Source organism: Stylophora pistillata, chromosome 12 (genome assembly GCF_964205215.1).
Source record: "Stylophora pistillata chromosome 12, jaStyPist1.2, whole genome shotgun sequence".
NCBI lineage: Eukaryota > Metazoa > Cnidaria > Anthozoa > Scleractinia > Pocilloporidae > Stylophora > Stylophora pistillata.
Window position 1 is genome coordinate 28,588,169 of NC_142530.1, and position 13,841 is coordinate 28,602,009.

Genomic DNA, 13,841 nt, shown 5'->3' on the forward strand with positions numbered 1-13,841 from the left:
GTAAAAATTCCAGAAAAGCTCATGGATACACACTTCTTATAATAATCATAATGATGATCATAATTAAGGTATAAATATTACAAAACAAGTTTAAAAAGTCTCTAACTGAGAGAAAAGTTTTGTAACTACATAGTTGGGTGGTAGACAAAGTATGATATAATTTGCATAGATTATGGAAAAGTTTTTACTCAACTCAATCAAAAAGCGGTACTGAGCAACTGTTAAATCTGTCCAAACACCAGGATTCATATTTTCCATATTTATATCAATACAAAGTTCGCCTTAAATTTGATTCTACCTCACATCGCTTCACAGTCTAAGGGATATTGAAAAATCTTTCACACTTTAACTATAAAAATATCATGTTTTCACTCGTTTTGCATACAGCCTTTACTTGGCGTACTAGACGCCAATTCAATATCATCGGCTTAAGGCCGAAACGTTTTCAACAGAAAAAAAATACAATTAAGACAAGATCAGCGTAAATATTTCCAAAATATTACTCGATAAAGAGAGTCTGGGCCAGGACGTACTACAAAGATGAAGTCGAAAGAATAAAACTGTGATGAAGTATTTAACCGGATTGATTTTAAATGGTGTCTCTTTTGTTACCACATTTGTCTGTTTAGTGTGAAAAATAAACTGGAAAAGAACGAACTTTTCTGTCTTGATATCTACGGAAGAGTAGATATCTGTCTTTTCATTCTTTTAACTGAAAAGTCTATTAACATCTTCAGTTAACGGAGTACTTTCAACAAGTAAGTCTAGTGAAATGAGTACAGTTAACAAGTTCCAAATTGGTGTTTTCCTCAATAGACGTTCCTCCTTTGCGTTCGTAAAATTTATTGCACGATAAGGTTGTAAGACCCAAAGCAAGCAGCGAATTTCTGTTTCTATGGAGATCCACCAAAGGGAAATTACTTTTTTAATGGAAAAATAGAGTTAAATATGTCTTTTACCGACAAGACTGATGGGAGTTGTATTATACAACTTTGTTAACACAACACGATACACCGCACATTCCATTTGAAGAAACAAGGAGTGTTAAAGAGGACCAAGAAGAAAAGAGATTTGTAAATTCTTGTTGTTTTTGAACGATAAACGGAAAAGCCAACAACCGCGAATCGCAAGAAAACATATTAAAAATAAACGCAGGTGTTTTGATAGACATCCATGGCGACTTGAAAGTGATTATGATGGTGCACTGAAGGTAAAACAGCAAATAATTTTGTCGTTGGACTGAATGATTTGCTTTCCTTCATCACCAGGAGAACTTATGTTGCACGTGATCACATCATGTAAATGATTGACGGCCCCTCCTACTCGTGCAGTCAGTAATTTAGCAAATTGTGCGTGATCACGGGAATTTAAGGGAACAGATGATCGTGTACAAAACCCTTAATCAATAAGAAATACTGGAGGAGGACAAGATATGATTGCGTGCAAGTCAGCCATTTGTCCTTCCCCCTCAGACAGAGCGGAAGGTTTATCTGAATTTGTTCCATCGACTTCTGCAGCTGTGTAATTCTGTTCAGTGTGGAACATGTTCTCTCAGTGACAAGAAAAAAACTTACCACTAAACATAAGATTAGAAATCGGCTTTTATTCAGGCCCTGCGACAACAAAATGGGCCTTCCTTTCTGACAGAGTTTCCTAAATATTTGTAAGATTTTCTCCAAATATCCGACTCGTCTCCCAAACTAACACAAAGACGCAAATTCTTGGAAATGGAAATTAACTTTCATTAGCATTACACTGATAAGGGATTTTCGATGATAATATCGTCGGTGTATAGGATGTTGTCACACTTTTTTTCCTTGTGTTAATGTTGCGGCGCCTCATTGATTGCTACTTTAGTTCTGCGTTCGAAAAGACGTCAAATTGGTTAAATTACTAACTGAGTGGGAAGCTTAAAAAGGAAGGGGCCGCCAATCATTTACACAATGTGATCACGTGCAAGTGAGCCGACTATTTTCGAAGGTAAGAAACACTTAAACTTAAGTAACGAGGCTACTGAGTAAGTTCCAGGCTGGATTCAACTTTCGAAGACACAATAATTGAAATGTCGTCGTCGCAGGACAAAACATTGTAGTGTTCCAGCTGTCAGTATCTGTAACTTGGAAATTTCTGGCGTCGTTTTCTTGTCATTTCGTTGACAGCACTAATCATAATAATAAAAATAATAATTAGATTGACTCACGACTTTTGAAAATTCTCCCCTTTCCTATCATACACCTAATTGAAAAAATATATCGATCATATTATTCAAACGAAAGCTATTGAACTCCCACTGTGGTTACCTCCTTCGAGAAAGTCCCTTTGGTTTCGATCACCATATTTTACGTCACCATCGCCTCAAGAATTAAATCCCACAAGATTCCAGGCGAGCAATCAGCAAACGCAAGAAAACAGCGTTTGAAGAGAGAGAAAATTGTTCTGAAGATGTCCGTTGTCATCGTGTTAGTTTCTGCAGTATGCTGGCTACCATACAGTATCATGGTCTCAATCTCCTTTCCCTTTTCATCAGACAGCGCCGTGATATCATCTTGCAGTTTCCAATACTCTATAGCTATCGCCATTTTTCTTGCTCACTCATACTGTGCTGTAAACCCTTTTATCTGTTTTACTTTCAGTGGTAATTATCGTCAAGGTCCTAAGAATTTCCTCAGTTGTTGTTCTACGGATGAGGTTGCTTTGGTATCGTTTTCGCCCCAGCCTTTTGCATGTTGTTTACCCTTATCCAAAGATTGACTTGGCCTACTATGCCGACGTAGTTGGTGCGGCGTGAAACATTTATCAACTGCATGACTCACTGTTTAGTGAAAATAAGCGCTACCCTTAAATTTCTGACTTGGTCAAACTGCTATAAAAATTCCTTTCATTTATTTTATTTCATCCAAGCGTTAGCGCCAAGTTCTCAGTAATGTCCTGAGCTGCTTTGAGTGAAGCCTTGTTTTATTGCGCCCGAGAATTTAGAGCTTAGCTTTCGATAAAAGTCAGTGGAAGCGGAGTTTAACGTTTTCCCTCTTTTTCGTTTATCTTTAATCAGCTGTACATGCAAAATCACTTTCAAATGTTATTGAGATAAACTGGGATATCTTTAAATCCCATTAAACTCAGTTGTTTCGCGAAATTCGTGAATAGTATTAAATTAAGACATTTACTTACATCCTAAACATAGTTTATCTTATACCCAGAGAAACTTTGTCCAACGGTTCTAACCGTTGTTTGAACTCTAGATCTGGTTTCAGGATTTCCGGTTCTATTGCAAATATCATAAGGTTTTGAAAGCTTTAGACTCTACCTGTAAATAACGAATTTTCTGATATGAAAAATTAATAGTATCGAGAAAGCTACGGAGGCCGGTTTTGAGTTTGGGATCACTATCAATCTTTTCTATGCTGGAAATCGGAAAAATTGAAACTGAAAAAGTAATAAATAAATAAAATGAAAGGCAATCTAGAGGATAGAAACTCACCTCTCTTCATGAGGCCGAACGACCAGAAGGTTTTTACAAAGCCTTCAGTAAAATGTCGTTCTATTGTGGATAAATGTCACAGAGTCCATCAAGACGTGAACTAAATTTCAACAAGTTCTTACTAATGAAACGACCAAACTAATGGAAGCCATTTTTAAGTGATCTTCTTCAAGAAGTGATAAACCCTTGAGAAGCAGAAAGAAGCCGATCAAGGAGCTTAAACGCTCTTAGTTCTGTCGATTTCATGGAAAATAGATCGAAAAGAGGGAGAAGCCCTTACTTTCAATGATGTCTCCGCTTAAAAAAATTTCCAAGTTTGAAAGAGAGTTCTGGAGGGAATATCAGACACGGCATTAATATTGCTATAGTTTCCTTCAAATTTCCGCTTTTTTTCGATTTTAAGCCGATCATTCTGTATATAAAAAACCAGGAAAGATTTATTGCTGCTCGACGTTTCGGAGTCATCATAACTCCATTATCAAGAGACTAGTTAAATAGCATCCTTCGTGGACCTCACCAAAGCTTTTAGTCGACCTCAGGTGAGCAGAAGTGGGCTCTTCCAGATCCTGCAGAAGATCGGATGTCCTCCCAAACTCCTCGCAATCATTACCTCCTTCCATCAGGACATGTAGGGCACGGTTTGCTTTGATAGGGCCACCTCTGACCCCTTCCCAGTCAGCAGTGGAATGAAGCAGGGTTGCGTTCTAGCACCAATCCTGTTCGGAATATTCTTCTCGATACTCCTCCAGTACGCCTTCCCCGACTGTGATGATGGAGTCCACGTCCGTACGAGGCAAGATGGCAAACCTTTCAACATTTCCAGACTCCGCGCCAAGACCAAGACCTAAGAGGTGCTGATACACGAGCTGCTGTTCGCAGATGACGCTGCTTTAACATCTCACAGCGGGGAATGTCTCCAGCACCAGGTCGACAAGCCGTCCACTACCTGCGGAGAGTTTGGGCAGACAATCAGCCTCAAGAAGACCTACGTCATGGCGCAGAGTGCCGAGTCTCCTCCTTCCATCACAATCGAGGACACTCAGCTCGAGGTCGTGGACGCCTTCACCTACCTGGGCTCCACAGTTACAAGCTCAACATCTTTCGACGCCGAAGTCAACTCGAAAATCAGTAAGGCTACAGGGGTCATGGCCAAACTCAACAAACGAGTGTGGAACAACAGCCTGCTGAGCGAAAGGACCAAGGTTTGCGTCTACCAAGCTTGTTTCCTGTCGACTCTTCTCTATGGCAGCGAGTCTTGGTCGACCTACGCCGGACAAGAGCGTCGCCTCAACAGGTACCTCAACAGGTACCTCCGCTCACTTCGACGCCTTCTGCGCATCAAATGGCAGGATCAAGTCCCAGACACTGAGGTCCTTCCGCGTGCTGATCTGTTGAGAATACCTTCCTTGCTCATTCAGAGACGCCTTCGTTGGCTTGGACATGTCCATCGAATGGTGCCTCAGCGCCTACCACGTGAGATTCTCTACGGAGAACTACACGACGGCGCCCATCGAGCCGGCAGACCTCTGCTGCGCTTGAAAGACACCATAAAGCGCGACCTCGAAGCAGCTAACATTGACGCAACCATCTGGGAGGACACTGCTGTCGATCGTAATACCTGGCGGCACAGTGTCAAAGCTGGAGCCTCAAGAGCTGATGAGGACGGCAGAGTCCAGGCCATATTGAAGAGAGCGGCGAGAAAGCAACACGCGGTCTCTGCGCGCGCCCCATCTACCTACGTCTGTGCAAACTACGTGAGGGACTGCCACTCCAGGATCGGGCTTCACAGCCACACGAGATCCTGCCCCGCCCGCCCTGTGTGCTAATCATCGCTTCCTCGAGACGAGGATTCCGAATAGTTAAATAGCACGCAACTGAGGAAAGGTACAACGGATAAGCATAAATTACAATAAACGGCCTAAAAAAACTCCTTAGCGCGGATGGAATCTATTTGCATGTTCAGTGTTGGCTTACGCATGCGAGTGCATAACATTTCTTTGACGAGGCAATCAAATTTGCTGCTACACTTCGTGATGATGTGAATTGCTCAATGAAGCGTTCAGGCATTTCACTATTGTGTTGGAGGTTATAATGTTTGTAAATCGAAGATGACTTCCGAGTGGGCCCTTTTACGCGCTCGGGTAAGTGTCCACGTGTATAACCCACATACCCTGAATCACATATGTTACATTTAAATTCATATACGAGACATTGTAGGTTGACAATAGGGGGCTTAATCTCGTGTCCCTTAAGTTGTTGCTCGAGCTTAGGGCTTAAAAACACTGGTTGAACAGTGACGTTCAACTTGGAACTTAGATTGTTCAGTAGTTCTTTAGCATAACTGGCTGAAGACTGGTCCTTGAAGGGTAACACTACTCTCACAGTCATCGATGGTACATCAGGTGATGGGCAGGGCTCTTGAGATGAAATCCTTCTCTCAACGAACCGCTTGATTGTAGATTCAACCAGTGGCTTGGGGTATTTCAAGTTATGAAAAACCCTTCTAAGGCGGTCACATTCCTCCGAGAAGAATTACCACTTTACATATAAATGCCACTTTACATATAAATGCCACTTTACATATTGAAAAGGCACCGTGTTAAGGTATGTTTTTGAAGAAAAAAAACGTTTGCTTTGCAAGTTAAACTTCTTATCTTTTGGATATGATGATGGGGAACCGAATCGATGCAACCATTTCCTCGTAGCAGACTAAAGAAGCCATGAACGTAAGGCCTATTTTAAGAATAAGAGAAAGAGGAAAGTGTAGCTATTATGTGAGGTTATTAGAATGAAAACGTAGCTTCTAAAACAGTTTTTTCTCACTTTCCTTTCCATTGTAATGCGGTTCGAACTTGACTCTATTTATTTTGATGATGGGGAACGTTGAGTTTCTGGCAGTAAAAGTACAAAATGCAAAATATTTTTTTATTTCCCCCTTATTTCCTTTATACTTCGCAGCCATATTTAATCCGTATTATCGCACTTAACACTTGCTCGTAACCATTTTGGCAGCCATCTTGTATAGGATTTCTGGCTATGGTAACGTTTCTTTTTTCTGGACATGATCCTTTCTTTACGCCTGGTGAATAACAAGAATGAAAACTCCTGTTTTGAAATTAGAGATCTTCGTCTCTTTGTAATGCGTTTGCATCGGCGTCAAGCATCAATTTCCCTGGCTTTTGTACGCTTTTGTGTCAAGAATGCAATTTCTGAGTCTGACATTTCAGCCGTGAATTTCATTGTACCGTGGCGAGTGGCTGTTTGCCCGTCTTACAAATGATTATATTTTGTGTCTGGAAGTGCTCCACAGACAGCAAACAACGAATGCATGGAACTTAACGAAATCCTAGCGAATGAGTTTCTTTCCTTACTCTTGGTTTCTCGATGAGAGAACTTGTGAACTTTCACTCCCAACGGCAATAAGAATCGAGTGTGTTCGGCTGTTCGGGGATGGTTCGTAGGTAGCTTGCCAAAGATATTCTATGTAGAATTGATACTTCCTTTTTAGGCGACCACCGCAAAAATAAAGTAAATAAATTAACTGAGATAAATAAGTTGTATGCCCGCGAACAGTTATACGCAAAAATTGTCTTGCACATATAAACATATCGACTAATTAACTCGACTTCAGTCAAAATTATAGTGTGACCGCTTAACACAGATTCTATAGACAAAGGGTATTAAAAACAAGGGTTAAAAATTTAATTTTATGCCATAGTCGACCAGTTAATGCACAAAAACTTGTTCAGAAAGAAACTACTAATATTGATTTCGGGAGATAAACATGGATCAAATTTTCTAAAAAGATTTTTCCTATATTATTTGAGAGATCCGCTTTGAGAGACTTTTCAATACAGGTAAAGGCAAAATACAACCGTTGGGACTCAATAAGGAATTACAGCTGTAAATGGGTAAAAATTTGGAGACTTTGAAAACCGATGATGCCGTGAAGCTTGATAAGGCTGAAAGGGCTGTCAATCATTTACACGATGTGATCTCGTGCAAGTGAGCCCACCGAACTGTTCCTAAGAAAAACTTAAAGCTTTTTCTGGTTTTGTGCCATCGCCTAATCAAGCCTGTTAATTATGTTCGGTGCAAAACAAGTTCCCCGCGTGAAGAAAAAAGCATACCTCAACCACGTACATAAAATGAAATATCGGCCTTATCCTGTCCTAAGCTCTTCTTTTTCAAAATAAGTTCTTGCAAATTTGTAGAATTTTCAACAACAAAAACTCCAACTCATCTACTGAGTAACGAGGCTACTGAGTAACTTCCAGGCTGGATTAAACTTTCGATGACACAAAAATTGAAAATGAATTTTTTATTGATATGTCACCGCACGATAAAACATTGCAGCGTTCCAGCCTCCAGCATCTGTAACTGGGAAATTTCTGGCGTCGTTTTCTTTTCATTTCGTTAAAACGCAGCACTAATAATACTCAGATACAATGAATATATGAAGTTCATATATTTTGAACTGCGGTATTAGACACGTATGATGCACGATCCTCGCGGTAGATAGCGCTAATTATGCAATAGCGAAAATCAGACCTGAAAATTAATCCCGTACAGGCCTGATTTTTTTCAGGTCTGATTTTCGCTATTGCATAAATAGCGCTATCTACTGCAAGGATCGTGCATCATACGTATCTAATACCGCAGTTCAAAATATATGAACTTCACATATTCATTGTATCTGATTTATCACTTTCACGGGTTTATTACGAATCAACTTAACGGCCTGCTCCCAGTTGGCTTGTTAGCTCAATTGGTAGAGCGCTGCACTAGTATCGCAGAGGCCAGTGGTTCGAATCCCGTACAGGCCTGATTTTTTTCAGGTCTGATTTTCGCTATTGCATAAATAGCGCTATTTACTGCGAGGATCGTGCATCATACGTAACTAATAATACTAATAGTTAGATTCACTTATAACTTTCGAAAATTCTCCCCTTTTCCCATCATACGCCTGATTGAAAAAATATATCGATTATATTATTCAAACAAAAGCTATTAAACTCCCGTTCTGGTTACCTCCGTTGGAGGAGATTCCGGGTGTAGACTGTCAATTATCCGTCAAATTTTTAGGTATGTTTACTAATTAGGCATGTTTTATACATCTGAAATTCATAAGCTATGTTTTATTTTTTCTGGTTTAAGCAGAATAGAACTAGCCAACGCAAAGCTGCTTGTTAAAGACAAACCTGATCTCCTGGTGCCGGAAAATGTCTGTAAACGTAACCGGCGTAACGATGAATGGAACACAGTCCATGTCGAGTTGCTTCGACCCCACAGCAGAAAAAATTGGTTGCACCTTTGCTTACTGTCTGCTAACTGTTGTGTCACTGGCTGGAAATACCTTCATTGGAATTATTGTCTATAGAACTAAAACACTGAGAACACCAATCAACCTTTTGATTGTAAACATGGCCATGTCCGATCTGTTGTATCCTATTTTCTCCTTTACGGGGAAGTTGACAGCAATTAACACGGCCAGCAAGTGGCTGATCAGTGGTCCCCTTGGGCAAGCGTTTTGTAAGCTGAGTGCCTTCGCTACAGATGTCTCCACCGCTGTGTCAGTTCAGAGCCTGGTTCTGATAGCAGTGGATCGATTTGTAGCTGTGGTATTTCCTCTCCGCTCCCCATTAATCAGTTCAAAACAGTGCCGCTTCTTCATACTTGTTATTTGGATCGTTCCTATGGCAGTCCATTGCCCATACTTATTCGCCTTCAAAGTTGTCGAGTATTCAGACGGGCTGGTTTGTTGGTGGCAGTGGAATGACGCATTTGGAGAGTCATCATCGTTAGAAGACTACTTTCTGGGATTGACCATTGTTGTCATCTATGTTCCTTTGGTCTCGATCGCCATAATTTACTTTGCTATCGCCTTGAGAATTAAATCCCAGAAGATTCCAGGCAAGCCATCAGCAAACGCAAGAAATCAGCGTTTGAAGAGAGAGAGAAATGTTCTGAAGATGTCCGTTGCCGTCGTGTTGGTTTTGTTGTATGCCATTCTCTATCGTGAGCATTTCCTTACACCGTTCTTCAGACAGCGCCATGATATCATCTTGTAGTTTCCAATACTCTGGAGCTATCACCAGTTTTCTTGCTCGCTCATACTGTGTTTTAAACCCTTGTATCTGTTTTATTTTCAGTGGTAATTATCGTCAAGGTCTTAAGAATTTCCTTAGTTGTTTTCCTACGAATGCTGTCCGATCTCAACCTTAACAAGAACATGTTAAGCGCTATTGATCTGCACATGTAAATATGCGCCATGTAAATTGGTAATAGTTAGTTAATAGTTAGTTAGTTAATGAGGCTGCTTAGTAATCGATTTCAGCCCAGCCTTTTGCATGTTGTTCAAACTTATCTAAAGGTTGACTTGGCTCACCATACCGATTGGTTCTTTCTCCATAAAAATAAACAAACTTACGACATAGTTGGTGCGATGTGAAACATTCATTAACTGCTTGATTCACTGTTTAGTGGAAATAAGCTCTGCCTTTATAATTTCTGACTTGGCCAAACTGCTCTAAAAACTCCTTACATTTATTTTAATTCATCCAAGCGTTAGCGTCAAGTTCTCAGTAATATCTGGAGCTGCTTTAAGGGAAGCCTTGCTTTATTGCGTCCGAGATTTTTTAACCTAGCTTTCGATAAAAGGGAAGTTCAAGGTTCTTCCTCTTTTTCGCTTATCTATAATCAGCTGTACATGCAAATTAATTTATCAAATGTTATATTGAATGTTCTTGAGTTAAACTGGGATATCTTTAGAACTCATTAAATTCAGTTGTTTCGCGAAATTAGTGACTGACATTAAATAATTGGTCTTATACCAAGAGAAACTTTGTCCAACGGTTCTAATCGTTGTCAGTTTGAACTCTCGATCTGGCCTCAGGATTTACGGTTCTATTGTGAATATCATACGGTTTTTAAAGCTTTAGACTTTACTTATAAATAGCGAATTTTTTGATCAATATGAAAAACAAATGGTATCAAGAAAGCTTCAAGGACTGGTTTTGAGTTTGGGATCACGATTAGTCTAATAAATACCAGTAAATAAGATTATGATAATCTAGAGGAGAGAAAATCACCTCTCTTCATGAAACCTAACGAACAGAAGTTTTTTAAAAAAAAACTTTGGTCACATTTCTTTTCATTGTGAATAAATGACACAGAGTGCATCAAGATGTAAACTAAATTTCAGCAAGTTCTTACTAATGAGACGACCAAAATAATGGGAGCCGTTTTGCAGCTATCTTCCTCTAAGAGCGACAAACCCTTGAGAAGCAGAAGGCAGCCGACCAAGGAGGCCTGTAACTATAAGGACATGTCCAACTGCTGTGAGTCTAGAATGGGAACAGTGCCCAAAACCACCTAGCATTTCACCGCGCATGTTAACCTTTAAAGGCTTAGTATGAGCAGATATTAATGATAATTAAACAAAGCTATGATGACAGTTTCACGTTTTCATCGCTATTTGCCTTTCTGTGGGTAGCTTCTGACACTTACTGCCTATTCACACCGTTATTAAAACACTTTTAGTTAAACTGAATAAAATTAACAATAGGAAACTGAAAAACCTAGGCTCCAAGCAATCTCCAACTTGGTCCATTTTTTGCCATATTTAAATTCGACACACATCATTTACTAAAGCATCTTATGCGGTGAAGAAACCAATTTCAAACCGTGTCTGACAAACAGCTTAAAAACATAAAAATTATTTCAGCTTTCTTCTTATATTTTTGCACAACGCTTATCGGCGGACACTGAAGACTATAGAATGGAACAGAAAAAAATTTGAGACAAACAAGTGCAAGGTGGCTTAGAACTGAGCTTCACAACCATTGAAACTCTTGTTGTTCTTATTATAGCGCGTGTCGAATTTGTTTTCAAATGGCACGGTAGCGCTTCTCCTTCTTGGACATGATCCTTATTTTACTTCTAGTGGATGACGTGACTATGATTTTCCTGTTAAATCTCTCGGTTCTGTACACTTTTGTGTCAAGAATACAATTTTTGAGTCTGATATTTCAGCCGTGAATTTCATTGTACTGTGCGGGCGGCTGACTGCCCGTCTTATTACAGATTATCTGTGTCTGGCTGTGCTACACAGACCCAATGTACAGCAACAAAAAAGACAGCAAACAGCGGATGGAACTTTATTATAGATTATCTGTGTCTGGCTGTGCTACACAGACCCAATGTACAGCAACAAAAAAGACAGCAAACAGCGGATGGAACTTTATTATAGATTATCTGTGTCTGGCTGTGCTACACAGACCCAATGTACAGCAACAAAAAAGACAGCAAACAGCGGATGGAACTTTATTATAGATTATCTGTGTCTGGCTGTGCTACACAGACCCAATGTACAGCAACAAAAAAGACAGCAAACAGCGGATGGAACTTTACGAAATCCCAGCCAATTAATTTCTTTCGTTACTCTTGGTTTCTCGATTAGAGAACTTTTAAACTTTCAATCCAATGAGAATCGAGTGTGTTCGGGGATGGTTCGTTAATAGTTTTCCAAAGATCTCCTTTGTAGAATTGATACTCCCTTGTTACGCGACCACTGCAAAAGTAAATCACATGGATGAACACTAAAATAAGTTCTTTGTCCGCGGAAAGTTAAACGCGAAAATTATCTCGCACACATAAACATAAACTAATTAACTAGACTACAGTCGGAATTATGGCATGACCGCTTAATACAGGTTACACAGACAAGTAATATTACAAAAAAAAAGGTTAAAAAATATACTACTAACATTGATTTTGGGAGATAAACATTTTTTAAATTTCACAGAAAGATTTTTGTCAGGGTTATCTGAGTGATCCGCTTTGAGTCACCGTTCAATACAGGTGCAGGCGAAATGCAACCGTTGAGACTCAGTGAAGAGTGATCGCGACCGCTTGTAATAGCGGTAAATTACAGTAATTAATGGTAAACTTTTGCGGACTTTGAAAACCGATAATAGGGTACCGCTTAATACAAGGTCGACTGTATTAACTTCGTAAAGTAAGTAAAGTCCAAATAGTTTTCATGAAATAATTTCTTTATTGAAGAAGATATCGGCCAAAAGAGAGAGACAAAAAAACGGGGTTAAGAGAGAATTGATCAAAAGTAAGATATTTCTCGCCGAATCAGTCAAGCTGATTCAAGTCATAAGTGAGACTGTACACGTGGTGTTGATGTTTGCTGATCAAAGACCATGTCAGTAATAAAACTGAAAACCTTGAAGCTTCTTGGTCACTAATTTAGCTATGAATCTAACACGTACACAAATATAGGTTTGTCAATTTATGAAAAGGATACAAACAAACCAATCTCCTCAATATCAAGACTTTATTACAGGACGCCAGTGACAAAAGAAAATCGTTTGGGTTACTTCGCTAAACTCTGTTTCTAATATTTTGGCTTAAAAGAAAAGAATAGCAGGCGAAAAGAAATAGCGACCAGTACAAAACTTCGGTGGGGAGAGTTTTGACTCGAAGAACCTCTCAGTTATTAAAGGCTCTTTGGAACAAACAAATATATCGCAGAACTGGTTACTTGACATAGAATTAATTTAAGGAATCAATTTGACTAAAAAACTATTACATGCCTAATCAATTATGGATAACAGCTTGCCTTCTGTCAGGTTTTAATTAAAGTTTGTGCAAGTTCTTATTTTAATTGGAAAAGCCCTCTTTTGCGGCCTGTTATTTGTTCTCTCAGTGTCTGCAAACTTTTTCATCACAATTGTCTACAAGACAAAAGAGATGAGAAAGCCTATCGACTTTTTCGTGGTAAACATATAGCCAGGTCTGATCTTCTGTAACAGTTTTTCCTTTTCTCACTGCAGATGAACGGCTCCTGGCTGATTAGCAGTCCTCTTGGAGATGCGTTGTGTAAGCTGAATGTCTAGGGAGATATCTAGGGAGATATCTGCTTTTGAGTATCTGTTCAGAGCTTAGTTCTAATAGCAGTCGATTGATTCGGAGCTGTATATTTCCCCCTCCGTTACCCGCTGATAAGTTCAAAACTGTGTTGGCTCCTCATACTCGTCTCTTGGATCATTGCCATGGCTTTTAATTGCTCGTGGAGTCCTCTGAGGGGCTTTCCCGTTTCCGCAGTGGAAGGAAGTATTTGGCAACTTATCGTCCTTAAAATACTTTTACCCGACATGGCTCGTTGTATTCTGATTTGTACCGGCTTTGGTTATAATTGCCATAATCTACTTTGCTATTGCGATAAAAATCAAATCCCAAGTGATGCCAGGCGAGCTATGAAACAACACAAGAAATGAGAGTTTGAAGAGAGAAAGAAATTTACTGAAGATGTGCATTGCTATCGTGATAACGTTCGCATTGTCTTGGTTGT

At 39.6% G+C, this 13,841-nt stretch overlaps 1 protein-coding gene and 2 pseudogenes across 1 annotated transcript; 2 read left to right on the top strand and 1 right to left on the bottom strand.

Annotated features, from left to right (window-relative positions):
- Window positions 1-4,470: 4,470 nt before the first annotated feature.
- LOC148719528 (uncharacterized) lies at window positions 4,471-5,304 on the top strand. Its single transcript, XM_088740121.1, has one exon. It carries the CDS (start codon window positions 4,471-4,473, stop codon window positions 5,302-5,304), a length of 834 nt encoding a protein of 277 aa, XP_088596247.1.
- Window positions 5,305-5,396: 92 nt separating this feature from the next.
- On the bottom strand, window positions 5,397-6,004 carry LOC148719529 (uncharacterized; annotated as a pseudogene).
- A 2,686-nt stretch (window positions 6,005-8,690) lies between these two features.
- LOC148719530 (QRFP-like peptide receptor) lies at window positions 8,691-9,879 on the top strand (annotated as a pseudogene).
- Window positions 9,880-13,841: the final 3,962 nt, after the last annotated feature.

Excerpts from the sequence above, each read along its gene's own strand:
- LOC148719528 (XM_088740121.1), top strand. The coding sequence starts at position 4,471 with ATGGCGCAGAGTGCCGAGTCTCCTCCTTCCATCACAATCGAGGACACT.